Source organism: Sus scrofa, chromosome 7 (assembly GCF_000003025.6).
Source record: "Sus scrofa isolate TJ Tabasco breed Duroc chromosome 7, Sscrofa11.1, whole genome shotgun sequence".
NCBI lineage: Eukaryota > Metazoa > Chordata > Mammalia > Artiodactyla > Suidae > Sus > Sus scrofa.
In genome coordinates, this window is record NC_010449.5 from 31,879,426 (window position 1) to 31,906,828 (window position 27,403).

The 27,403-nt window shown below is 48.7% G+C and overlaps 1 protein-coding gene and 1 long non-coding RNA gene across 6 annotated transcripts; one reads left to right on the top strand and one right to left on the bottom strand.

The window, feature by feature from the left end:
• Positions 1,218 to 10,161, top strand: MAPK13 (mitogen-activated protein kinase 13). Of its 4 annotated transcripts, XM_021098635.1 has the most exons (13): positions 1,285 to 1,461; positions 1,863 to 1,923; positions 2,191 to 2,320; positions 3,473 to 3,531; positions 6,862 to 6,970; positions 7,147 to 7,176; positions 7,554 to 7,601; positions 7,727 to 7,841; positions 8,008 to 8,079; positions 8,798 to 8,877; positions 9,142 to 9,220; positions 9,303 to 9,479; positions 9,698 to 10,032. In XM_021098635.1, the coding sequence occupies exons 3-13, from the start codon at positions 2,291 to 2,293 to the stop codon at positions 9,778 to 9,780; spliced, it is 882 nt and encodes a 293-aa protein (XP_020954294.1). In that variant the 5' UTR covers positions 1,285 to 1,461; positions 1,863 to 1,923; positions 2,191 to 2,290; the 3' UTR covers positions 9,781 to 10,032. The 4 variants fall into 4 exon arrangements, with proteins under 4 accessions (XP_020954293.1, XP_020954294.1, XP_020954296.1 ...); XM_021098634.1 differs by lacking the exon at positions 1,863 to 1,923 and having other exon boundaries at positions 1,218 to 1,461; positions 9,698 to 10,161; XM_021098637.1 differs by lacking the exon at positions 1,863 to 1,923 and having other exon boundaries at positions 1,301 to 1,432.
• LOC110261511 lies at positions 2,327 to 22,044 on the bottom strand. Of its 2 annotated transcripts, XR_002345687.1 has the most exons (5): positions 21,044 to 22,044; positions 19,755 to 19,878; positions 15,867 to 16,040; positions 3,828 to 3,918; positions 2,327 to 2,942 (listed from the first exon to the last, which is right to left on the bottom strand). It is a non-coding gene; the product is annotated as an uncharacterized LOC110261511 (long non-coding RNA). The 2 variants fall into 2 exon arrangements; XR_002345686.1 differs by having other exon boundaries at positions 19,755 to 22,044.

Consider the following 27,403-nt stretch of genomic DNA (forward strand, 5'->3'; position numbering starts at 1 on the left):
CCCACACCCCCAGTGGTCTTCCAGGACTGCACAGGAAGGGCTTGGCACAGGGTTTGGGTTCTGAAGACTTCCTAGGGAGGGCCCCCAGCTTTCTGTAGGCCACAAGCTAGTTCCTTTCCTTCTTCTCTCCTGTTGACAAAGTGAAGCAAGTGGTCCCCACCCTTTCCGCAACCCCAGGCCAGCAGGGGGTCAGACAAGCCAGGCCAGGCAACTGGATTTCTTGTGGCCATTTTCTGCCCCGACCCTGTTCCTCGGAGACCTCTGTGATTTAATTTGAGCACAGAATCTTCCTCGGGCTGCACAAGCCATCAGACACAGGTGGCAGAAGACCCTGACTTGTCATTGCCCTCTCATGGAATTAGAAGGCCAGCAAAAACCCCATTCAAAACAGGAAATTTGAACCTAGACTAGATAGTTGGTATTACAGAATTAGTTAATTAACTTTAGGTGTAAAAAAGGATATTGTGGTTGTGTTTTTAAAATAATCCTTATCTTTAGAGACACAAAAATATTTGTGGGTGAAATGATATACTGCCTGGTTTTGCTTCAGAATGATGGAGTGGGTGGGTGTATGTAGAGGAAACAAAACTGACCAAGAGTTGACATTGTTGAAGCTGGGACTGAGGTCAGGCAGGGTCGTTAAAACCTCTCTATCACAGTGCAGTCCCGGGATCCCCTGAGCCTAGGAGGTGGTTAGAAATGCAGAATCTTGGCTTCTTTCCCGACCTTCTGAATCAGAATCTGTACTTAATAACACGTCAGGGGATCCATGTGCACATTCAAATGTGAGAAGCACTGAGCTATTATCTACCTCTGTATATGTTTGAAACTTTCCATACTTCCATAGTCAAAGTTGTGGAGTTTGGTTTTATTTTCCAAAATGGTTTCCAAAATCTCTGGGAGATCTTCCTACAGAGTCCCGCGCTTGAGGGAGCCAGGAAGCCCTGTCCTCCCGCCCTCTTGCCCAGGGAGCCCCTGGGTCGCTCGGGCCCCCGGCCCCCGGCCCAGCTCATGGAGGAGGAAAGCACCCCTTCCTGCAGGGCAGCGCACCTGCCGCTCCTGGCTGCTCTGTGCCGGGGCCCCGCCCACCACTCCCGGGCTGGCGGAAATCTGGGGCTCCGCGCGCGAGCCGTCGGGCAGGCCTGGGCGGGGCAGCGGCGCACCTGGGCGAGCCGGCAGGTGGGCCGCGCGGCCCGGGCCCCCGCCCTCGCGGGGGAGGAGCAGGCGGCGCGGGGAGGGCACGGCGGGGACCGCGGGCGGGGTGGGGGGGACCGGTGCTGAGAGCCTGGCGGGCGGCGATCGCGGCCACCGCGCTGGAGGCCGCGAAGATTGAGTGCCCGGGATGAGCCTCACCCGGAAAAGGGGTTTCTACAAGCAGGACGTCAACAAGACCGCCTGGGAGCTGCCCAAGACCTACGTGTCCCTGACGAACGTAGGCAGCGGGGCCTACGGTGCAGTGTGGTGAGACCCCCGGGCCTGCGCGCCCGCGGAGGGGCGCGGGAGGCGTCTGGGGCCTCGGGACGAAACGCCGGCGGGCGACCGGGCACCCGGACGCCGGTGGAATCTCCGGATGAGCCGGGGCCCAGCCAGTGCCCTCTTCCCGGACCCGCCTCCGCTGTCCCCTGTCCTGCTGAGCTCTCGAGGCTGGGCGCCTACCAGCTTGATAGAGGACCCCAAGGCCCAAAGCCCTGCGGGCTTGGAAGTCCTTGGCGGGTGCTTTTCTAGGCTGAACCCCAGGAGAAGGCGGCCGGCTGGGCTGCGAAGCCGGGAAGGAGCGGGAAGCCTCAGGCGCCATCTCACTTTAATCACCGGCTTGGCAGGGGTCTCTGTGGGTTGAACTAGGACTGGATCTGTTTCTTCAGGACTTGAACCTTACCCGGGACCCCAGAGTTCATGCGGGCGAATCCCCATTGTTACAAACGGGTACACTGAGGCCCAAACAAGAAGGGACTTGCCAAGTTGCTCTGGGTCCTGTTGGCATTCACCTGTGTCTGAACCCTTGCTGCACACCTCTCAGATTCTGCCCGCTCCCTCTCCATCTTCCACCTCCCACCCCACTGTGCTCTCAGCTGCCCCCTCACAGTCCAGGAGGTGGGGCTTCACCACCACCCCAGCCTAGACTGCTGACTGGGAGAGGCTGGGGTGAGTCCGAGGAAGCCGCTGCCTGCTGACCTGCCTGTGCCTCCACAGCTCAGCCATTGACAAGCGGTCGGGGGAGAAGGTGGCCATCAAGAAGCTGAGCCGGCCCTTCCAGTCTGAGATCTTTGCCAAGCGTGCCTACCGGGAGCTGATGCTGCTGAAACACATGCAGCATGAGAATGTAGGCTGGGCTGGGGGGCTGCCTGGGGAAGACAGAGGGGAGGGGGTCCCAGAGACCTGGCTAGGCCCCTCCACGTGTGGGGAGAAGGCCCTGGAGGGTGCGGGGAGCAAAGGAAGAATTTCCTGGCTCCTCTGACCCTTGATTCTCACCTAATAATTAAAACCGGGTGCCAGGACCCACCCTGCCTACTTCCCAGAAAGGGTGCAAGGAGAATTTCTGGCAGTGGAGCAGAACGAACCTTGTGAGGTGCTCCTTGTAGTTGTTCTAGATCGAAGAGCTGGTGCCCAGAATCCTCCTTAATGTTGTTTCCACATGTGACCCTGATAATAATAATAACAACAATAAGGGATACTCATCGGGGACTTACTATGTGCCCAGCGCAGTTCTAGGAACTCTACATGCAACTAACTTGTTTAATCCTCACACTATCACATAAATACCATTACTCCCAAGTACAGATGGGGAAACTGAGGCACAGACTCAAGGATTATATGGTTAATCAATGGCAGAGCTGGGATTTGACCCAGGCAGCCTGGCTCCAGGCCCTAATCTGTAGGCTGTCCTGTCCGATTGAAAGAGCCAGGAAAAGTAGTGACTCAGTGCTGGGCCTGCTGCAGGATACCTAGAATGGAAGGCAAACATTTAAAATAATGATTTCAAAATACTGTGCACATTTAAAGCCCCAGGCCTCTTCAGCAAACCCTCCCCCATGGCCTCCAGCCAGGGTAAGCTTGCCCCCAGACCCAAACCACCCTTCAGCAGGCATGGCTGGATGTGGTGAGAGACCCAAGGTCAGGGGCAGGGAGCCTGCTGGCTGCAAGGCCCCCTCTCTCTTCTCCCCTTGAGTCCTTTTACCATTCATGGGTCCCTGCTTACACTGAGAGTGGGTTTGTGCTGCTTGTCCCGAACAGCAGACTTAGGGTCAGTGAGGCAAGAAGGTCCACCTCCCCTTCTCCCCGGCTTGACTCCATCACTGTGCCCTACAGACTCTCCCGTCGCCCCTTTGACTGCCTCCAAGAAGGTGGGGAACCTGCCTCCTGCTGGAGATGGTGTTTTAGGAAAGGGCAGATGGTCCCGGACAGGGCTAGAGCCCCAGGAGGTAGCAGAGGGCTGCAGGGGCTGCCTAGCCCTCACTGGTAACCTTCTTCCCAGGTCATCGGGCTCCTGGATGTCTTCACCCCAGCCTCTTCCCTGCGTAACTTCCACGACTTGTGAGTAGGGCCTTGCCGGGTTCCCGTACATTTGCAAGCCCAGAAGGGGAGGGACCAGACTCTCTCTTCTGGGTAGGGAGGGGCTTCCTGTCCCAGGAGTCCCTGGGCCTTTGGGCTATAGAGAGGTTCTTTCAGCCAAGGGTGGAGAGAAAGGCAGGTAGGGAGAAGTGGGAGGGAGGGGCTTTGTAGGCTGCTTGCCTGACACAGAGCCATCTGCTAATCAGATGGCTTTGCTCTACCCAGTTTAACACCACAGAGACACCAGGGCAGTGTCCACAGGATTCAAATCAACCTACCTTGCCATTTCCTGGGGACACAGATGTGGGTCTGGACCTTGGGGCTTTTCCTAGCATGAAGTGAGGATCAGGAAGCCTTGGCCACCTCTGGCTGATGGACAAAGAATGAGAAAATTTAGTTGCTCAGAGTTCCCCTGGTGGCTTAGTGGGTTAAGAACCTGACTAGGATCCATGACGCTGCAGGTTCAATCCCTGGCTTTGCTCAGCGGGTTAAGGATCCAGCATTGCCGTGAGCTCTGGTATAGGTCGCAAATGAGCCTTGGATCCAGTGCTGCTGTGGTTGTGGGGTAGGCTGGCAGGTACAGCTCTTATTTGACCCCTAGCCTGGGAATCTCCATATGCTGCGAGTGTGGCCCTAAAAAGACAGAAGGGAGGAAGGAAGGGAATTTTGTTGTTCAGTGCACAGCTTTGCCAATGTGTGCCTGGTCTAAAATTTAGGAACTTTAGGAAGGTGAATTTTTTGGTCAATCCTATTTCAATTGCAGCTGCAGGTTTCTTTGTGAGGATGCTTTTATTTTCAATTTAATGAAGTGATTTTGAATGGAAGTTTTTCCTAGCTGCTGGGCTTTGCATTGGGAATTGAAAATGGACCGGCCCCTTGGGGGTGGCGGTGGTGAATATTGGCTGTGGTGGTCAGTGCCCAGGTCTGGGAAGAGCACTGGCAACTGCAAGTTGCCTCAGCAGGCTCTACAGAGGAGTCAACTTGAACTCAGTCCAGATGGGTGAGCATACATTTGCCCTGAGGCAGCAGGGGTTGAGGCAACCCAGGCTGAAGGAACTGCACCAGCAAAGGTCCCCGATGCATGACAGACACTGGACCCTTTGGGCAATATTGAGTTCAGTGTGGCTAGTGGAGGCCAGCGGCTGGTTTGTTTAGGCCAAGTCCTGACTTGATCCCACAGGCAGCCTCAGGTCCGAGGGAGTTTGGAGCAGGGAAGTGATGTGGTCAGACCAGGGTTGGGGGAGGGGCTCTGGTGGCAGCTAGAAAAGAGCTGGGAGCAGCTCTGGGAGGCTGAAAAGGTCAAGGCCCAGCCCTTGATCTAAATAGAAGTGACGGATCCGAGAGCAGACGTGAGACCCACTGGGAGGCACAACTGTCAGGATGCTGTGTCCCTTGGGATGCAGTGGCTGGGCAAAGTGGCAGGGGTCAGGGGATGCCGGGTCCTGTGTGAAATACAAGGTTGAGGACTAGATCTTGGGAGAAAGATAAGGAGCTCCATTTTTTTTTCTTTTTCTTTAGGGCCGCACCCATGGCATGTGGAAGTTCCCAGGCTAGAGGTCGAATCAGAGCTGTAGCTGCCTGCCTATGCCACAGCCACAGCAACACCAGATCCTAGCTGTCTGTGTCCTACACCACAGCTCACAGCAAAGCCCGATCCTTAACCCAGTGAACAAGGCCAGGGGTCGAACCCGTATCCCGTGGATACTAGTTGGGTTTGTTACTGATAAATCACAATGGGAACTCCATTTTGGACACCTCATTTTTGAAAGGCCCATGAACATTCAAGTGTTTAATCAGCAGCTGCAAATAAATCTGGACCTTAGGAAGGTCTGGGCCAGGGATGTGGATTTAGGCCGGAATAACCGCCTGTGGATGGCAGCCAAAGCCCAGGGACTGGCTAGTGCAGAACCTGAAGAGATACTGCTGGAGTTCCTGTCGTGGCTCAGTGATTAATGAATCCGACTAGGAACCATGAGGTTGCGGGTGAGATCCCTGACCTTTCTCAGTGGGTTAAGGATCCAGCATTGCTGTGAGCTGCAGTGCAGGTTGCAGACGTGGCTTGGATCCCATGTTGCTGTGGCTCTGGTGTAGGCCGGTGGCTACAGCTCCGATTAGACCCCTAGCCTGGAAACTTCCATATGCCGCAAGAGCAGCCCTAGAAAAGGTAAAAAGACAAAAAAAAAAAAAAAAAAAAAAAAGAGAGAGAGAGATACTGCTGATGAAGATGTCAGCATTAAAGGCACAGGAGGCCAAGCAGGTGGAGAGCTGAGAGAGCCTGCTCAGTGGTAGGAGCGGCAGAGAATCTTGAAAGAGTGTCAGACTTTGCTGGGGTTTCAATAGAAAGAAAGGGAGCCATGGCTGTGTGTGCTGGACTGTCACTGGTGACCTTGGTTCCAGCAGTGCTGGCTGTGGGGCAGAAGCAGATGCCAGGTCCTCAGGGAACCGGAAGTGAAGGCAGTGGGGTCAAGAGGTGAGGACTACTCTCTCTAGAAGTTTGATGGGGGAGGGAGAGAGAGAAGGGATGGTTACTTGTAGAAACAAGGTCAGGGGAAGGTGGTTGTAGCACAGGGAGATTTGAGCAAGTTCATCAGCTGAGAATCACGTAGAGGTGACACTCAAGGTGGGAGGGGCCTGTGCCTGGAGCGGTCTGGTCCTGGAGCGGGTGTGATCAAGGTCGAAGAAGGCTCCAAAAGTCATAGGCTCCTGGAGATGGCCTCTGCATCCTTTTCTTTTCTCTTTTTAAATTCCTTTTATGATCTTCATCCCTTTTTGTTCTGGACTTCGCTGTTACTTTGTTGCATAATAATTGCATTTTGCTGACCTGGACCTGTTTTGCAATCCCACTAAGAAGGTGCCTTGGCTGGGCTACCTCCTTCCTTCTTCACTCTCCTGGAAACTGTTTTATTGTTTCCTTCTTGGATGGAGAACTTTTTGGATGTTTGAGGAGCCATCTTAGCAGGGCATGAACCTCTGGGGGAGAAAATATTTGTACAGAAGCAGAAGGAAATACTGGCAGATGTTTCTAACTCACAGCCAGGCTTTCTGTGGGGTGTGGAGGGGTACCTTTGGGGTTTCTCTGAGCAGCTCCCGATGAAGTACTTACCCTGAGGTCTGCCAGCTGGGTGGCCCCCTGGCCCAGGCTGGGATCCAGGAGGCCCCCTGCACAGGGGTCTGGTGGGCTGTGGTGGGGCTGGTTCACACAGAGGTCATTTCTAAGGCCCCTGTTCTGCCCCAGCTCCTCGCCCCTCCTCTGAGCTCATGCCTGGGCTGGGTGGGCCTGGGGACTGTTCAAGAAGCCCTCATGCCTTTCAGCTACCTGGTGATGCCCTTCATGCAGACAGACCTGCAGAAGATCATGGGGATGGAGTTCAGTGAGGACAAGATCCAGTACCTGGTGTATCAGATGCTCAAGGGTCTAAAGGTGGGTGGGAGCCTGTAAGATGGCAGAGGAGGGGGGCTTGCTGTTGAGACCTGGGGTTTGGGGAGGCTGGGAGAGCCGCTGTGACAGGGCAGATGAGAGCTCTGAGCCAGCCTGAAACACCTGGTGGGAAAGCTGGGCACTGGACTCACCCTTCTCTCTCTGTCTCCCCGACACAGTACATCCACTCCGCTGGGGTGGTCCACAGGGTGAGTGCTTTCCCTGCTGTCTCAGAGGCCCCACCCACTGGGGGGGGGCGGTTCTCCTGTTGGGGGGATGAGGGGAGGTGGAAGGAGCAGGGAATGTGGATTTTTCAGACCCAGCCTTGGCCTGGGAATTGCTGTGTTCTGGAGAACTTTCTAGGAAAATGTTGCAAGTACTGAGCTGAGTGTTTTAGGCTCCAATAGTCAGGCACGTTTTTGAGCTGAATGGCCCCGGAGGACACCTAGTCCAATCCTCATTCTGCACAGGGAATCAGCACCCAGAGAGGGGAAGGGGCCTGGCCGAGGGCGCATGCTGGGTGGCAGCCAAGTGGGGACAGCTTCCATCTCTGCCTCTGCCCAGTGCTTGCTCTCTCCCCATCTAGGACCTGAAGCCAGGCAACCTCGCTGTGAATGAGGACTGCGAGCTGAAGGTGAGTGGACCCAGGCAGGGTCAGCCTGGGGTTTGGGTGGGCCCCTCACTCCCGGGAGCCCCCAGAAGCTGCCCCGAGAGGCTCTTCACCTCAGCAAGCTCCTTTTTCCCATGTGCCCGAGTTAGATCTTGGATTTTGGGCTGGCTCGGCCTGCAGATGCAGAGATGACTGGCTACGTGGTGACCCGCTGGTACCGGGCCCCTGAGGTGATCCTCAGCTGGATGCACTACAACCAGACTGGTCAGTGGTCAGATGCCCAGGGCGAGGAGCAGGGGGCGGCAGGGGTGTGTGTGTGTGGTATCTTCGCTGGCAGCTGCCCCAAGGTCATCCAGGTAACTGTGGGGTGACTCACTGCTGGGTCCTGGTCAGCCAGTCCAGGTGACACTTCCTCTCCCGCCCTCTGCAGTGGACATCTGGTCTGTGGGCTGTATCATGGCAGAGATGCTAACTGGGAAAACTCTATTCAAGGGGAAAGACTGTATCCTTTGCTGGAAAAGCCAAACTCCATTTAGCAGACACTTTATTATTTAAACCTCTCCTTTGTGGAACAATTTCAAAATGCAGAGAAGCAGAGTTCCCTTTGTGGCTCAGTGGGTTAAGGATCTGGTGTTGCTGTGAGCTGCAGTGTAGGTCTCAGACAGGGCTCAGATCCTGTGTTGCTGTGGCTGTGGTGTAGACCGGCAGTTACAGCTCCGATTCAACTCGTAGCCTGGGAATTTCCACATGCCTCAGGTGTGGCTATTTAAAAAAAAAAGAAAATGCAGAGAAGCAAAATGATGAAAACTAGTCACCTGTCATTCCACCACATGCAGGAAACACTTGGCATTTTGGCACCATGCACACACAAAATAAGCTCCTGTGTGTGCTGTGCAGGGACTGGGAGAAGATGTGGGGTCTGTGCTGCGAAACTCAGAGTGGGAGGGGAGACGATGACAAAGGAATGGGTGGGGTGAGGCTGGGAAGGTGACCCATGCAGGAGCATTTGTGGGGAGGGACCTTTAACCCAGCATGGCGAGCGAGCAGCCTTCCAGAGACCTGAGCCCAGAAGTAGAACCTCCCCTCCTGAAGCAGGGGGAGGCGAGCTCCTGGAGCTTGGATGGTCCACGCTTTGGGGTGGGCTTGATAGAGGCGTGGTGGGGAGGGTGGCTTCAGACCCGCCCCCAGGGCATGAGGCTGAGCCTTAACCTGCTGCCAAGACCTGGACCAACTGACCCAGATCCTGAAGGTGACCGGGGTGCCAGGCACCGAGTTTGTGCAGAAGCTGAAAGACAAAGCAGTGAGTGGCAGAGGGGCCCAGGCGGGCCGGGGCTGTGCGCGGGGCTGACTAGGATCAGGTGAGCCGCAGGCCTTTGTGGAAGTGGGCTCACCTGGGCCTCCCCTCTGCCCTGGCAAGGGCTCTGGCCTTTACCTCCCCTTGGATTCTGACCTGAGCCTTCAGCCCTGTGCGGGGGCTTTTCTGGGGGTCCCTGCTCCATACTCCATGGCCTGAGCCCTGAGGAGCTGCCAGCTGGGGATTACTCAGGGCTTTTCTGTCTTCCAGGCCAAATCCTACATCCAGTCCCTGCCACAGAGCCCTAAGAAGGATTTCTCTCAGCTCTTCCCGCGTGCCAGCCCCCAGGGTGAGTCTTGGGGCCCAAGGGCCATCTCAGCAGGCGGGCTCTCCCCGGCCTGGGCTGCAAGGCTCACACTCCATTGCTGCAGCTACAGACCTGCTGGAGAAGATGCTAGAACTGGACGTGGACAAGCGCCTGACAGCCTCGCAGGCGCTCACCCACCCCTTCTTTGAACCCTTCCGGGACCCCGAGGAGGAGACAGAGGCCCAGCAGCCACTTGATGATTCCTTAGAGCATGAGAAACTCACAGTGGATGAATGGAAGCGTAAGAGCGGGGGCCTCAGGCCCCTTCCCCCCTCTGCCTCCTTGGCTCCAACACCCTCCTGGAGACTCCCCTCCTCTGAGCAGGCATCGCCTCCTGCATGCACTTCTTTCTCCCTGAGCTGGGCTGACTTCCTGCTCCACGCTGTGTCTGCTGGGGAGGTTGTTTCTCTCTTGCCCCCAGCATGCCCTACCCACCTTGAACTGCCCTGCCTTTCTCAGAGCACATCTACAAGGAGATTGCGAACTTCAGCCCCATTGCCCGGAAGGACTCGAGGCGCCGGAGCGGCATGAAGTTGCAGTGACCTGTCGAGCCCCACCCTCAGCTGAGCCCAGGAACCACCACATGGCACCACCTGCCAGCCGCTGCCCCTGGGACCCCTATTTATTTGTCACTACTAGTGTTTCCACGTGGACTGCAGCCTTCCAAGTGGAGGAAGAGGGCTGTTGTTCTGGTGTAGGAAACAGGCCTCATAGATACAGAGAGTGGTTGGTTGGGAGAAAACGGCTCTGATCATAACTGGCCTCATTAAAGCACCCTTCTGGAGAACTGCCTATGTGAGGGGTCCTGCCCTTCTTGGGGCTGAGGGGTGGGCCGAACCAGGGCAGGGGGCTAGGGCAATGCTGATGTATGAGTGTGCTAGGGTTGCATCATAAATTACCACGAACTGGGTGGCTTAAAATAATAGAGGTTTATTCTCACAGTTCTGGAGGTTAGACATCTGAAATCAAGGAGTTCCTGTTGTGGTTCAGTAGGTTATGAACCCGACTGATATCCATGAGGATGTAGGTTCGATCCCTGGCCTTGCTTAGTGGGTTAAGGATCTGGCATTGCTGTGAGCTATGGTGTAGGTTGCAGAGGTGGCTTGGATCTGGGGTTGCTGTGGCTGTGGTGCAGCCCGGCAGCTGCAGCTCCAATTTGACCCCTGGCCTGGGAATCTACAGATGCTGCAGATGCTGCCTTAAAAAAAAAAGGTGTCTGAAGTCAAGGTGTTGGCAGGGCCATGTTCCCTCTGAATGTTCTAGGTTAGAATCCCTCCTGGCCTGTTTTTAGATTCTGGTGGCTCTTGGAGTCTCTGGTGCTCTTAGGCTACAGCTGCTTCCCCCGCCTCTGCCTCTGCCTCTGTCTTTGCACGGCCTTCTCCCCCGTGTGTATCAGTCTTGGGAAGGTCTTACAAGAACATCACTGAATTTAGGACCCACTCTAATCCAGTCTGGTCTTAATCCTTACTAATTACATCTGCAAATATCTTTTTTTTTTAGGGCCACACCCATGGCATATGGAAATTTCCAGGCTAGGGGTGGAATCAGAGCTACAGCCACCAGCCTACACCAGAGCATAGCAGTACAGGATCCAAGCTGCATCTGTGACCTACGCCACAGCTCACAGCAATGCCAGATCCTTAGCCCACTGAGCGAAACCAGGGATCAAAGCCGAATCCTCATGAATCCTAGTCGAGTTCGTTAACCACTGAGACATGAAGGGAACTCATTTTCAAATAAAGTCATGTTCTGAGGTTCTGGATGGCCGTGAACTTGGGGGGGTACACTATTCAACACAGTACAGTTGGCCATGAGGGAGGGGCGCCCTCCCAGAGCCCCTTTATTGTGGAGCCAAACATGTCTGGCTGCTAAATTAGGGGAGTTACAGAGCACTGCAGCTGGTGAGACGCTGCGTGCAGGTTATTTTGGGTGAGTGATCAGCAATCAGGATAGGAAACGACAGCAGGCTTGGTGACTGGGAGCTGCAGAAAGCAAAATGGGCTTTTTCCAGAAAAAACGGTCTTGCTCCTTTCCCTTTTGGGGAATTGAACATCTCTCCTGAGCTTTAACCTGATGACAGATCGGATTTTTCTGTTTAGGTTTTGAAACTTTGGTGGAACAAATTCCCAAGAGCAAGGAGTCAGGCAGGAGATTAGTCCAGTGGATCCTGCTGCCCTGGGCAGGGTGGGTCTCAAACATCCCTATGCACCAGAGCCTGGTTTAAATGCAGATTCCTGGGGAGTTCCCACTGTGGCGCAGGGGATTAATGATCCAGCTTATCTCTGTGAAGGTGCTGGTCCAATCCCAGGCCCAGTGCAGTGGGTTAAGGTGTTGCTGCAGCTGTGGCATAAGTTGCAGCTCTGGCTGGGATTTGATCCCTGGCCCAGGAACTTCCATAGGCTGTGGGTGGGATTCCTAGGCTCTACCCGTGGGATTCTGATTTAACAAATCTGGGGTTGAGACCCTAGAGCATTTGAATGAGGACACCCCCTCACACAAACCCAAGCCTGGTGATTCTGATGACTGTCAAACAACATTTAGAGAAACATTTGATTTCACTACCACTTAATTTGTCAAAAGGCCTAAATTAGAAACTTTGATGGGAGACTGAGGGGCTTTAGATGAGTTTCACACTCTCATTCTAGAGAAGTTAAAAGCGAGGCTCCATCAGGGCATTTTTAGAGCAGTGACACTATTCTGAATGACGTAATGGTGGATACATGACATCATGCATTTGTCACAACCAATGGAGCTGTATAACACAAAGAATGAACCCTCAAGTAAGCTGTGGACTTTTCTTTCTCCCTTCCTTCCTCCCTCCCTTCCTTCCTTCCTTCTTTCTTTCTGCCTTAGAGCCATACCCACAGCATATGGAGGTTCCCAGGCTAGGGGTCCAATCAGAGCTGTGGCCACCAGCCTACGCCACAGCCACAGCAATGCAGAATCTGAGCCGCATCTGCGACCTGCACTGCAGCTCACTGCAACGCCGGATCCTTAACCCACTGAGGGAGGCCAGGGATCGAACTGGAGTCCTCATGGATGCTAGCCAGGTTTGTTAACTGCTGAGCCACGATGGGAACTCCTGGACTTTTTTTTAATAATGTACTGATATTGGTTCATCAATTGTAACAAATGTACCACATTAATGTGAGATGTTAATATTTAATATTAGGGGAACCCTTGGATGGAGGTGGGAGGGAGAGAGTGTATGGAGCCCTCCGTACTTTGAGCAGCACTTTTCTGTAAATCTAAACCTGCTCTAAAAAATAATGTCTGTTTAAAAAAAGAAGAGGGAATTCCTGTTGTGGCTCAGTGAGTTAAGAACCTGACTAGTATCCATGAGGATGCAGGTTTGATCCCTGGCCTGGGAACTTCCATGTGCTTCTTTCAGAGCCTTGGCGGAAAAGGCCCACCCTTTCTCCTTTCTCCTCCCTAGAGAAAATCCCCCTATCCCTCAGGACTTTGCCTCAGGCTTCTCTCCAGGAAGTCACTCCCCTGTCACCCTTCTCTGCCCCAGGGGACAGTGTGTATGGTTCTGCCTCCCCTCCCCCCTGCCCACCTCTAGTGCCTACTTGAAACAAACATCTACAAATGAAAGATGTCCTGGGGTCCTGAGGTCATTTCTCTGCCTGGATCAGACCAGCTTGGTATCCAGGGCAGCAGAGAACCCAGCAGGAAGCAGAGCCTTAGAGCTGTTCCCCTGAAAATCTCAGGCTCTCACACTCCCAGGTCCCTCAGCATCCTCCAGCCCTTCCCTCCCCCAGAATTAAACAACTATGTGCCACCTCAGCTCCTTCCCTACAATTATCTCACCAGAGGGAGGTGAAGGTGCTGAGCTGTGTGAAGGGGTTTGGTGGGTCTGACCTTACCCTGTGCGCACCTGGTGGGGAGGAGGCTGGTGGGGGCGGAGAGGCTGAGCTTGGGGATCCGGGCGCAGTTACTCTCACAGCTGGTCTACAGAACCTCAGGCAGGTCTTTTGCCCCAGCCCTTAGTGGATAAGGGGGTTCTCTGCTTTGCCCTGTGGCCAGTGGGGCAACTCAAAAGGTCTTGACAGGAGTTCCCGTTGTGGCTCAGCGCTAACAAACCCGACTAGTGTCCACGAGGATGCAGGTTTGATCCCTGGCCTTGCTCAGTGGGTTAAGCATCTGACATTGCTGTGGCTGTGCTGCAGGTTGGCAGCTGCAGCTCTGATTCAACCGCTAGCCTGAGAACTTCCATGTGCTGCAGGTGTGGTCCTAAAAAGACAAAAACAAAAAAACAAAAAAACAAAAAACCTGACAGAGACAAAGAAGCCACTCAGGGGACTGGAGAGAGGTCAGTAGCAGCATTTGTTACTGGATTCCCTCCTTTGTGAAATGGAGGGTGTGTGTGCACGAAGGCACAGCTCCTCTCCTGAAGCAGCTGGGGCCTGTCACTGGGGTCTGGCCATTTGTGTCACCTGGGGCAGGGCTAGCCTGGCATGAAATGGGGGTGGCACTGCTCCCATGGAGGGGAGCACATGTGAAGGCAGAGACGGGGGACCTGCCCCCGCCAAGGGAGAGTGGTGTGTGTGGATGCGTGGTGCCTGCAAGGCTGGAGGCTTGTTTGAAGAGGGCTTGGCTCAACTTTGCCCTGGCACATGGAAATGGCTTTTGTTCTCCAGGAGGGTGTGGGTCACTCTCTCCTCCAGTCCCTGAGCTGAGCTCCAACCACAGCCGGGGAGAGAGGAACCTCTTCCTGCCTCTTCTGACCACACTTGGATGTTGTGTCCTTAAACTGCGCTAAAACGACTCCCTGAGAACCAGAGCTGAGGGAGATCCCACTGTGGCTCAGCAAGTTAAGAACCCAGCTAGTATCCATGAGGATGCAGGTTCAATCCCTGGCCTCAATCAGTGGGTTAAGGATCTGGTGTTGCCATGAGCTGCGGTATAGGTGGGAGACAAGGCTTGGGTCTGACGTTGCTGTGGCTGTGATGTAGGCCAGCAGCTGCAACTCAATTTAACCCCTAGCCTGGGAACATATGCTGCAGCCTTAAAAATAAATAAACAAGAACCAGAGCTGAGTGCTCCCTTCCCTTTATTCCATAGTGAACTTAGGGCTCTGCCGTCATTCTCCCTAAACCCCCTGTGACTTAGGGCAAGAGGCTGGTGACTTTTCTCCTTTTCTGAAATGGGCAGCAGAGGCCCAAGGCCACTCCATTAAGCTAAAGATCTTAGTGAGTTGTCACTGTCATTCATGCCTCCCCCACCCCCCATCCCAAGATTTCTGGGGGCAGGGGCCACACCTGGTGGGATCTGACCTGGTTCCCCCTGCAAGAGCCTGTGCTCAGCTGGGTGGCTGCCCTCACTCTGGGCCAGAGTATCAACAGACCCTCCAGTCTGTCTGGGGGCCCCTGACCTTCTTTGTGCTGTGAATCCCTTCCCAAAATATTTTCATACTCATAAAGTAAAATACACAGGGTCGCAAAGGAAGCTAGTTGTGTTGAAACACAGTTGTGAAAATATTTAAGTGTGTGATATTGTAACACACGGGTTTATTAACACATTAAATAACAAGATCGAGGGGCGAGCCTAATAAACTACTGTAATCTTGAAGTAGAAATGAGTACAAGTAAGGTTTCAAGCTCTCTGTAGCAAGTATAAAGGGAAATGAAAAGCCCTGCTTTCTCCTGACCCTGCTGATGCAACTGTAGTTTGCTGCCTTCATTCATAACTGAGGAAATGAAGGTGAGCGAAAGGAAAAGTTGTAATATTTTCCAATTCAAGTTCATGGACCTTTGAATTCCAGTGCAGAGTCTATGGTGTGTGAACCTCAGTTAAAAACCCTTGTCCCAGATACTAGAATGTGACTTTAGGGATCCTCAGCTGCTTCTTAGCCAACCCCCACTCCGCCAGCTTCGGCACCTGCCCCACCCCCGTAAGAGCAGAGCCAGGTTGGAAAGCCTAGACCTGCACCTGGACGCCTACAGCGCATGTTACCTACCATTTCCATGCCTCCCAACCTCGATGTCCAGGTAGGAATGGGTCTGACTGGGGCACTTTGCTGGGGGATTTGCCGAGGCCTCTATATCTAGTTTTCCACTAGGTGGACCCCTCCCATCCCCACCGGACAGGGTTCCCTCTAAACAGTTTTACTGATGAAGATGTCTGGGCCCCTATTTACCACCACACAGTGTGGCAATAGCAATGTCCCCGCCTATTGCGATCACTGTGGGCTTTTCTCTCCTGCATTACTATCCCTCTTCCCGCAACCACCACAGGCACAAAAGCAGCCGAGCCTTTTCTTTCTTCCTTCCCCTTTTTTTTTTTTTCTTTTTAGGCCTGCACCTGCAGCATATGAAAGTTTCCAGGCTAAGAGTCGAATTGGAGCTGCAGATGCCGGCCTACACCACAGCCACAGCAACACCAGATCTGAGCCACATCTGTGACCTACACCACAGCTCGTGATCCTTAACCCACTGAGCAAGGCCAGGGATTGAACAGGCATCCTCAAGGATACTTGCTGGGCGTGTGACCTGCTGAGCCACAACAGGAACTCCCTAACTATTCTTTTTAATTATTTTCTCTGCCACATCCTCTTCCCTCCTTGATCACCCCATCTTCCTGACATCTTGACCTCCTCCTCTCAACAGCAGTTTTTGCCACTCACCTGGTCTCCTTCATGTTAAATCTCCCCTCAGAAGTCCTCAAGAGATCTAATCGCAGTCACTCACACCACAGCTGACACGGTACACTTGCCACTCTGGTGTCTGCAGCTTCTCGTGCAGGGTCTGGGAGGCAGCAGAGAGTGGAGTTGAGAACTGGGCTTTGCATCTGAAAAGACCTGGGGTTGAGAGAGAAGGGGGATGGGTTTAAGGAATTGGCTCATGTGACTGGGTGGGGCATGGTTAGCACGTCTAAGATCTGTAGGGCAGGCTAGCAAGCTGGAAATTTGGGCAGAACCCTTTTTTTTTTTTTTTTTCTTTCATTTTAGGGCCACAACCGCAGCAGATGGAAGCTCCCAGGCTTAGGGTCAAATCGGAGCCACAGCTGCCGGCCTACACCACAGCCACAACAATGAGGGATCTGATGCTCACCTGTGACCTACACCACAGCTCACAGCAACGTGGGATCCTTAACTCACTGTGTGAGGCCAGGGGTCAAACCTGCATCCTCATGGCTACTAGTCGGATTCGTCTTGCCTAGTTGTGACACAATGGGAACTCCAGAATTTCTATATATATTATAGCCTTTTTTGGGGGGCTGCACCTGTAGCTTGGAGAAGTTCCCAGGTCAGGGATCAAACTTGCACTATAGGAGTTCTTGTTGTGGCTCAGTGGTAACCTGACTGGTTCCATGAGGACATGGGTTCAATCCCTGGCCTCGTTCAGTGGGTTAATAAGGATCTGGCATTGCTGTGAGCTGTGGTGTGGGTTACAGAGGTGGCTTGGATCTGGAGTTGCTGTGGCTGTGGTGTAGACCAGCAGATACAGCTCCAATTCAACCCCTAGCCTGGGAACTTCCATATGCTACAGGTACAGCCCTAAAAAGACAAAAACAAACAAAAACCCACACCATAGCTGTAACCAGAGATATAGCAATGACAACACCAGATCCTTGACCTACTGAGCTATGAGGGAACTCCCCATATTAGAGTCTTGAGGCAGATTCTTTCTTCTCTAAGAAACCTCGTGAGTTCCCTCCATGGCTCAATGGTTAACTAACCTGACTAGTCATGAGGATGGAGTTTGATCCCAGGCCCTGCTCAGTTGGTTAAGGATCCAGCGTTGTCATGAGCTGTGGTGGTATAGGTCCCAGACACAGCTCAGATCCCAAGTTGCTGTGGCTGTGATGTAGGCCGGCAGCTGCATCTGATTCAACCCCTAGCCTGGGAATTTCCATATGCTGTAGGTGCATCCCTAAGAAGCAAAAAAAAAAAAAAAAAGAAAGAAAAGAAAAAGAAAGAGAGAAAAAAGAAACCTCAGTGTGTGCTGGTAAGCCCTTCGACTGATTGAATAAGGTCCACCTACACTATGGAGGGCAATCGACTTTAAGTCAACCGATTCTAAGTATTAATCACATCTACGAAATTTCTTTCCAGCATCATCTAGACTAGTGTTTAATAATATAACTTGGACACAAAGCCTAGCCAAGTTGACACATACGATTAACCATCACACCATGTGTTTGGGGGCAGGGGGTTTAGTCCTCTGGCCTTCATTTTTCTTTCTCTAAAATGGAATAATAGAAGGCCTGCCTCTCAGGACTGGTGAGGGGTACGTGCACACAGAGTGCACAGTAAGGTTAGTTATTGTACCAGGAGGTGCTCAAAACCACATGTGGACGATGACAATCCTCTTGGCAAACATGGCCATGGCCACTGCTCTCAGGCTGCTGGCTGAGGCACCGTGCATCACACACGCCCAATGGCAGGGCTCAGAGCCTTTCGTTCACATGAAGAGTCCCCAAGAAATGAACCATCCCCCTCTTTTTTAGGGAGAGAGAAAAAGTTTCTCCACTGGGTTTCTTCATCTTTGAGACAGTGGAGGGCTGGAAGCAATACGTCAGAAAGAATTAGATTTCACTTCTTCAGCAGCCATTTCACATTTTGGGAGAATTGCATATTCATGTCGGTAAACAGCCAAGGAGGAACCAGATGACAGCTCAGTTTTCCTGGAAATCAGGAAATCAATCAAGCTGCCAAAATGAGATGACTGCATTGTGAAATACTGCTAACATTCCAGAAAGTTGTTTTAAGTAAGAGGAATTTTTTGAAATGGAAATTCTCTGCTTCTCCCATCCTCCCTCCCTCTTCTCCTCCTTCCCCCCTCCCTCCCTTCCTTTCTTCAAGGCAGTTTTAGCCACTGTTCCATTGCTTCTTTTAATACGTTCAGCCTGGGCATGAGTTTTTGAAAATAGGTGAGATGAGACATGGTCTCTCTGAGACCTTTCATTGTTCCGACTAATTGGCACCCCGCTCAGATTGTCCAGGAGTCTGCTTGCTTTTGTCCACACCTCTCCCTTCTATTTCCCATTCTTTTTTTTTTTTTTTTTTTTTTTTTTTAACAGTGAAACCACGACTTCACCTCCCTCCTTCAGAATCAGGAATAAAATGACTCCCCCCAAATCTTCTCTGTGTCCAGTGTCAAGCTGTACCTTAAAATTTGTTTATTTAAGTATATAAAATAAACTTGGGGTTGAATCGGAGCTGCAGCTGCCGGCATACACAAGCTGCAGCAACACCAGATCCAAGCCTCGTCTGTGACCTAGGCAGCCAAAGCTCAGGGCAATGGTGGATCCTTAACCACTGAGTGAGGGGCCAGGGATCGAACCCGCATCCCCATGGATACTAGTGGGGTTCTTAATCCACTGAGCCACAACAGGAACTCCCTAAAATAAACTTTTTAGGATAGTTTTAGATTTATAGAAAAGCTGCAAAGAGAATACAGGGAGTTTCCATGTACTCCACACCCAGTTTCCCTATTATTAGTATCTTATGTTAGTATGGCACATTTGTCACAACTAATAATATTGATAAATTATTATTAACTAAAATACATATTTTCAGATTTTCTCAGTTTTTACCAATTCTTTGCTACTCCAGGACCCCATCCCAGATGCCATATGTCTTCTTAGGCTCCTCTTGGCTGTGACAGTTTCTCAGACTTTGTTTTCAGTAACTTGAACAACTTTGAAGAATATTGGTCAGGCATTTTGTAAAATGTCTCTCAGTTGGGATTTGTCTGATGTTTTCTCAGGATTAGACTGGGATAATGGGATTGGAGGACCAAGACCACTGGGGTAAAATGCCATTCTCATCACATTATATCAAGAGTATATAGGGGTTCTCTAGTGGTGCAGTGGGTTAAGGATCCAGTGCTGTCACTGCTTTGGCTGGAGTCACTAATAAGGCACGGGTTCAAACCCTGGATTGGGAACTTCCACAGGGCACAGGCATGGCCAAAAAAAGAAAGAACAAGAACATTAAAAAAAAAGAATAGGGAGATCCCATTGTGGCTCAGGGGTCACGAACCTGACTAGCATCCATGAGGACAGAGGTTCGATCCCTGGCCCCACTCAGTGGGTTAAGGATCAATCCAGTGTTGGTATGAGCTGGGGTGTAGGTTGAAGAAGAAATGGCATGGCTGTGGCTGTGGCTGTGGCAGACAGCTAGAGTTCTGATCTGACCCTAGCCTGGGAACTACCATATGCCCCAGCTGAGGCCCTGGAAAAAAAAAAAAAAAGAGTACAGCATGTCAAAAGGATTTATCACTGTCAGCGTTAACCTCAATTACCTAAGTAAGGTTGTATTTGCCAGATTTCTCCTATTAAGTTACTTCCTTCCCCTTTTCATCCTATGCTTTTGGAAGCAAGTCACTAAGCACAGCCCACACTTAAGGAAGGGAGTATCTACAAAAAGCATCTTTAGTTCTCCTGCTTTGGAGATATATTTAACAATTTATATTAGAGTAGACTCATGAATATTTACTTTATACTTTGGGTTATAATTTGACAAATAACATAATAAAACAATAATAATAAATAATAAAATCTTTACCTTTTGACTTAATCTGTAGGTTTTCTTCCTCTTGTGTGGCTTGAGCCCATATCCCTGAAGGGACCTGGAGGTGCTGCCCACAGCCAAGAGAGTCCATTCATCAGTCTTGCAAACACATAGGGTCCTAGATTCAGTGGGAAACAGCTTTCATGTCTCCTATTTATTTATTTATTTATTTATTTTTATTTTTATTTATTTTGCTATTTCTTGGTCTTGGGCCGCTCCCACGGCATATGGAGATTCCCAGGCTAGGGGTCCAATCGGAGCTGTAGCCACCAGCCTACACCAGAGCCACAGCAACGCGGGATCCGAGCCGCGTCTGCAACCTACACCACAGCTCACGGCAACGCCGGATCGTTAACCCACTGAGCAAGGGCAGGGATCGAACCCGCAACCTCATGGTTCCTAGTCAGACTCGTTAACCACTCAGCCACGACGGGAACTCCCATGTCTCCTATTTAGATGCTGGTCAATCCAAAGTCTGCTTTAGACAAACATCCTGAAGGCCCTTCCCTCTCTTGTCTGTCTTCTTCCTTGTTAATCCTCTCAGTCTTTTCCATCCCTATGCCCACCTACTCCTGGTAAGGAATCAGGGGGACCTTCATTCTATTTGCATAAAATAATAAAGCTAAACACAACAAATAACATTCATAGGTGTTATCACTATCCTCTAGTTACATGTTTCCTAGGTGCACTATTTGGGGGATTTTACATATATTATTTCTAATTCTCACACGAAAAACAAGGTCACTGTTATTCCCATTTTACAGATGTGGAAGCTGGGACTCTGAGAGTCTAAAAACTTCAACCAAGATTTTCCTCCTACTGTACAGTCTGCTCCCTCTCAGTAGTCTCCTTCTTCCTCTTCTCATCCACCTTCTATGTGACCACGGGCAAACCACTTCCTTCTGAGTCTCAATGTCTTGTCTGCTGCAGATGCTGTCGGATATATTCAATAAGATGCATGGAAAGTCTTCCACAAAGGGTTCAGTAAATAGCATCTGTTATTACTGTTAATTTCATGAGGATTAAATCAATTTTTAAAAACTTTTTCTATTCCTTTTTTTTTTTTTTGGCTGCAGCTGCAGGATGTTTTGAACCCCAGTAGTGACCTCTGCCACAGCTGTGGAAATGCTGGATCCTTAGCCCACCACGCCACTTCGGGAATTCCTTTATTCTTCTATTCTTGTTTCCCCTTTCTATTTATGCTCATCTCTTAATGGTCTCATCTATTATCATGGCTGTAAATACCATCTGTAGGTCAGTGAATACCAAATACATACATCTACCTTGGATCTTTTCTTTAAATTTCAGACAAGTCAACATCCTCACTGGAGTGTTTTGAAACAAAAGTTGGAGGTTCTGCTTCCAGGAGTGGTGGAGTAGCCTATATTGTATTATAAAATTATGGACTCTGGACAAAATAAAAGAATACAATTATTTGAAGGAACTGAAGAGAATACCAGCAAGAGGAAACTGGAGGGGAGTCAACCATGGTCAGAAGGGAGGTGCCGTGGATAAGATTTGTGATCATAAGGATTTTGTCTGAAGGTACTATCCGGAACACCTAGCATAGGATGGCCAGAATTCAAGCATAAAGTTGCTAGTCTTACTGGTTTGACAAGTCAGAGAATCAAGTTTATTTTATTTTATTTTGTTTTGGCTGCATCCACGGCATACAGAAGTTCCCAGAGCAGGGATCTGAATCTGTGCCATAGCAGTAACCAGAGCCACAGCAGTGACAACGCCAGATCCCTAACCCTCTGAACCACTAGGAAACTCTAGATAATCAAGTTTAGAAGAACACAGAGGCTTCTTAAAAATGCATATAAAATCTGATCAAATCCTTGGCTGACTCCTGACCTGTGCATGTGCAGAGACTACCAAGGAGCCCAGCAGAAAACAACCAGAAAAAGATAACTGGAAACCAAAAGAACTGAGCAGAAATAGCAGCTGCCGCTCATCTCAAGTTAATTGCTTGATAAACATAAATAGTCTCTAGAGGAAGATAACAGAATCACCTACAATGTCCAGTATTAAATTTTTATTTACTTATTTATTTTATTTTTTAATATTTATTAAATACCATGTTTTATTTTTAATCAAATGTTTGTGTCATTGAGCTTCCTCAATATACTCTTTTGAGCTTTCGCATATATGGATACTGGCTGAGTTTGGTAAAATTTTTTCTATTTTCTTATTTTTATTATTTATTTATTTATTTATTTATTTATTTATTTATTTTAGAGCCACACCTGTGGCATATGGGCATATGGAAGTTCCCAGGGTAGGGCTCAAATCCTGCACTGTTGCCAGCAGCTACAGTTCTGATTCAACCCCTGGCCTGGGAATTTCCATATGCCAAGGGTGTAGCCCTAAAAAGCAAAAACATAAAAATAAAGATAAAAATACTTCCTTTACCTCCCAAATTCCCTCAATTTGGAGTCAATTTGTTCCCTCAACTCCTAGTCCTTGGCAACCATTGATATGAATTTTGACCCTATGCCTTGCCTTTTACAGAATGTGATTTATATGGACTTGTACATGATATATCCCTTTGTATCTGGCATCTTTCACTTGGCATAGAATATTTTTAAATGGATGCAAGCCTTAAAGAAATAAAAGTGCCATTAGGGAGTTCCCTGGTTAAGGATCTGATGTCAATCCTGCAGCTTGGGTCACTGCTGTGATACAGGTTCAAACCCTGGACTGGAACTTCCACATGCCAGGGGGCACACCTCAAAAAAAAAAGCACCATCATACTGGAAGTGAAAAACAAGACCCAAAGTAGAACATAAAGAGATAAGAAGTTGAAAAGCTCTGAAAGAGTTTAAGGAATATGGGGGATAAATGAAGCCTAGTGTAATCAAATCAGTCACAGCAGAAGAAAAGAAAGAGATGAGAGAAAAAGTGCCTAGAAAAGCAATTAGTGAGAACTTTTCAGACTTGAATCCTCTGATAACAGAAGGCAGAATGTATACCAAGCCAGGTAAATAAAAAAGAGCCACATCTAAGCACAATAATAGTAAAACTCAGAACATCAAAGACAAAGAGTAGGCTTCCAAAGCAGAAAAAGAGAATAGGTAGATCACCTACAAAGGAAAAACAAACTGACTAATAGCAGACGTCTCAACAGCAACAGTAAATTCTAGAGTATTGGAATAGGGCCCAAAGTGTTAAGAGAAAATAGTTATCAACCTAAACTTGTAACTAGAAAATAATCTTTTAGAAAAAAATTATGAACTAAAAATATTTTCACATTAACAAAACACAACTAGCCTTCTCTGAAGGAATTTCTTTTTCATTTTCTTTTCTTTTTTTTTTTTTTTTTTTTTTGGCTTTTTAGGGTTGCACCCGTGGCATATGGAGGTTCCCAGGCTCGAGGCTGAATTGGAGCTGTCGCAACTGGCCTACGCCACAGCCACAGTAACACAGGATCCAAGCCGCATCTGTGACCTACACCACAGCTCACAGCAACGCCAGATCCTTAACCCACTGAGTGAGGCCAGGGTTCCAACCTGTGTCCTCATGGATGCTGGTCAGATTCATTTCCGCTGAGCCATGATGGGACCTCCTGAAGGAATTTCTAAAGAGTGTAATTCATGTAAAGCGAAAATGATCCTAGTAAGAAGGTCTGAGATGCAAGAAAGAATGGCAGGCTGAAAAAATAAAAGTGTAAAAATGTGTGCAAATCTGAACAAATATTTCATATTTGAAATATGCAGTGCTTTCTTTTTTGTCTTTTTAGGGCTGCACCCACAGCATATGGAGGTTCCCAGGCTAGGGGTCTAATCAGAGCTGTAGCCGCCGGCCTACACCACAGCCACAGCAACGCCAGATCCAAACCACGTCTGCAACCTACACCACAACTCTTATGGCAACACCAGATCCTTAACCCACTGATCGAGGCCAGAGATCAAACTTTCATCTTCATAGATATTAGTCAGATTCACTTCCACTGAGCCATGACGGAACTCCTGATGTGCAAAGTTAATAAAAGGCCAAGGGTGGAGATCCCATCATAGCTCAGTGGAAGCAAATCCAACTAGGAACCATGAAGTTTCAGGTTCAATCCCTGACCTTGCTCAGCGGGTTAAGGATCCAGCATTGCCGTGAGCTGTGGTGTAGGTCACAGATATGGCTTGGATCCCACATTGCTGTGGCTGTGGCTGGCAGCTGTCGCTCTGATTAGCCTGGGAAACTCCATATGCCATGGGTGTAGCCTTAAAAAAAAAATTTTTTAAAAAAGGCCAAGGGTTGCTGAGAGCAATTTCTCTCTTGTTCTTTTGTTTTTGTTTTTGTTTTTGCTGGCCACACCTGTGGGATGCGGAAGTTCCTGGGTGAGGGACTGAACCCAAGTCAAAACAGTGACACTGCCAAGTCCTTAACCACGAGGCCACCAGGGAACACCCAATTTCTCTTTTCTTAAAGATGTCTTACAAAAACTGTAAGATACATGGAGAGGGGAGATAAAAGCCAGTAAATTCCATTTTCAGGAAAACTGAGTGATAGATATCATCTGTATATTCAAAAATGCACAGGTGCTGCCAGAATCATCAGAGAAGCTGCGTGGGGATCAAGTAGATACCACAGGGATTAAGAGAACAGAAAGAGGCCAGAGGTGACAGATCTCAGAAAATATTAGTAAAACTACATTTCCTGTGGGTAAAGGGCTCAGCCCGAAGTAAGCAACCTACATCCTTTACATACCACAAGAGTTGAGAGAGCTGGAAATCACCAAGCAGAAAGCAACTGGTCAGAAGTTGTGTGGGTGGAAGTACAAGAAAGTTAAAAGGAAAATAGAGAAATGACCCAGAGGTGGCTGATCTCAAAAAAATGCCCATAGAATACAGTCACTGAAGGAATCTTTTACAAATGGCTGCGCCAGAAAAATCCAACTCATTGAATAAAGAGTGATAAAAAAAGAACTGGCAGAAGACATACGGATGGCCAAAAAACACATGAAAAGATGTTCAACGTTGCTAATTATTAGAGAAATGCAAATCAAAACCACTGTGAGGTACCACCTTACACCGGCCAGAATGGCCATCATCAAAAACTCTACAAACAATAAGTGCTGGAGAGGGTGTGGAGAAAAGGGAACCCTATTACACTGCTGGTGGGAATGTAAATTGATGCAACTACTGTGGAAAACAGTATGGAGATTCCTTAGAAAACTAAAAATAGAATTACCATTTGATCCCGCAATCCCACTCCTAGGCATCTACCCAGAGAAAACCATGACTCGCAAAGACACATGTACTCCAATGTTCATTGCAGCACTGTATACAGTAGCTAAGACATGGAAACAACCTAAGTGCCCATCAACAGAAGAGTGGATAAAGAAGATGTGGTACATATACACAATGGAATATTACTCAGCCATTAAAAGGAAAGAAATAATGGCATTTGCAGCAACATTGGACCTAGAAATTATTATGCTGAGTTAATTCAGTCAGACAATGAGACACCAACATCAAATCCTATCACTTACATGTGGAATCTAAAAAAAGGACATGATGAACTTCTTTGCAGAACAGATACTGACTCACAGACTTTGAAAAGCTTATGGTTTCCAAATGAGACAGCTGGGGGGTGAGGGGATGCACCGAGGGTTTGGGATGGAAGTGCTATAAAATTTGGTTGTAATGATCATTGTACGACTATACATGTAATAAAATTCATTGAGAAAAAAAAGGAACTGGCACATCATCATTACAAAGATATTATAAGAAAAAAAAGGCAGGAAGGAACAGCAAAAGTTAACCAAAAACTAGCTATAAACAAAACAAGCATCTACCTCGATGAAGAAAGGCTTCATAGCAGAAATGCAAGAAATCAATGAAGAGATAGCAAGAAAATAGGAGATGGACTATGAGTTGGCCAAACTTAAGAAAGAAGTAGAAGAGGAAAAATAAACCACCCCTGAATTCAGGATCTAATTAGTAAGAGCCCAAGGGGGAACAGACATGAAGCAAAACACAATGGGGGACACAGAGGACAGAATGACAAAAGCAAACAAAATGAAATGGAAATAAAGAAAAGTTCGAACGAATGGCCCTGCCCAGTAGAATCTCCTATGATAACAGAAATGATCTATATACGTGTTATTTAGTATAGCAGCCTCTAGCCATGTGGAGCTAAAAGCCATGTTGTTGATCACATGAAATGTGGCTACTGTGGGTGAGGAACTGAATTACTCATTTAATTTAATTTATTTTTTCTTTTCAGCCACATCTGTGACATGGAAGTTCCTGAGCCAGGGACTGAATATGCACCTATGTCACAGCTGCAGCAACATCAGATCCTTTACCCATTGCATTGGGCTGGGGATCAAATCAGCACCTCCACAGAGACAAGCCAGATCATTAACCCACTGTACCACAGCAGGAACTAATTTAATTTAAATTAAATTAAATTAAATTAATTAAATGGCTACATGTGACCTAGTGCATGCACACACATTATTTTATACTCTGATATTGAGACTATACTTTCTTTTCAAAGGACCATGGATACCTATCAAACACACACACATACATATACACACATGAAACTTCACTAAATTCTCAAGAGTAAAAGATAATACGAACTGCATTCTCTGAATTCAAATGTAGGAATTAACAAAACAGAAAACAAAAAAGCTCCTTCTTGGAAACTTACACTCTCTTAGACAAACTTTCAGTTAAAGAGGATCTCAAAACTGATATTACAGAATTTCTTGGAGTTCCTGTCGTGGCGAAGTGGAAACAAATCCAAGTAGGAGCCATGAGGTTGCAAGTTTGGTCCCTGGCCTCATTCAGTGGATTAAGGATCCATCTTGTAGCTCTGAGCTGTGGTGTAGGCCGGCAGCTATAGCTCTGATTAGACCCCTAGTCTGGGAACCTCCATATGCTACGGGTGTGACCCTAAAAAAGACAAAAAAAAAAAAAAGAATTTTTTGAAAAACAAAAATATAAAACTATATATTAGAACCTGTGGGATATACCTAAAGCTACACTGGAAGGAAAATGCACAGCCTTAAAAACTTCTGTCAGGAAAGTTCCAATTGTGGCTCAGCAGGTTACGAACTGAACTAGTATCCACGAGGACACAGGTTCAATCCCTGGCCTTGCTCAGTGGGTTACAGATCTGGTGTTGCCCTGACCTGTGGTATTTGTTGCAGACATGGCTCAGATCCCGCATTGCTGTGGCTGTGGCATAGGCCCCACAGTGTAGCTCTGATTCAACCCCTAGAGCTTGGGAACTTCCATATGCTGCAGTGCAGCCCTAAAAAGCAAAAATACAAAACAAAAAAACTTCTGTCATTGAAAGAGAATGAAAATAAATACATTTATGCAACCCACTCAAAGAGAAAACAAACAACAAGATAATAAATCAAGGAATAAACATGAGAAAAATAAAAGTAAAGGCAGATATTAATAAGGTAGCAGACAAAATGAAAAAAACCAATAAATAAATGGAAAAGGTGTGTGTATGTGTCAAGAAATCTAACCACTCTAGCTTAACCCAACGAAGAAAAGATGGAAGAAAGGACAAAATCACAAAATAAAAAATAACCATAAAAACAGAAAGTTTATTTATTATTATTATTATTTTATCTTTATTTTTTGTCTTTTTAGGGCCGCACTCATGGCATATGGAGGGTC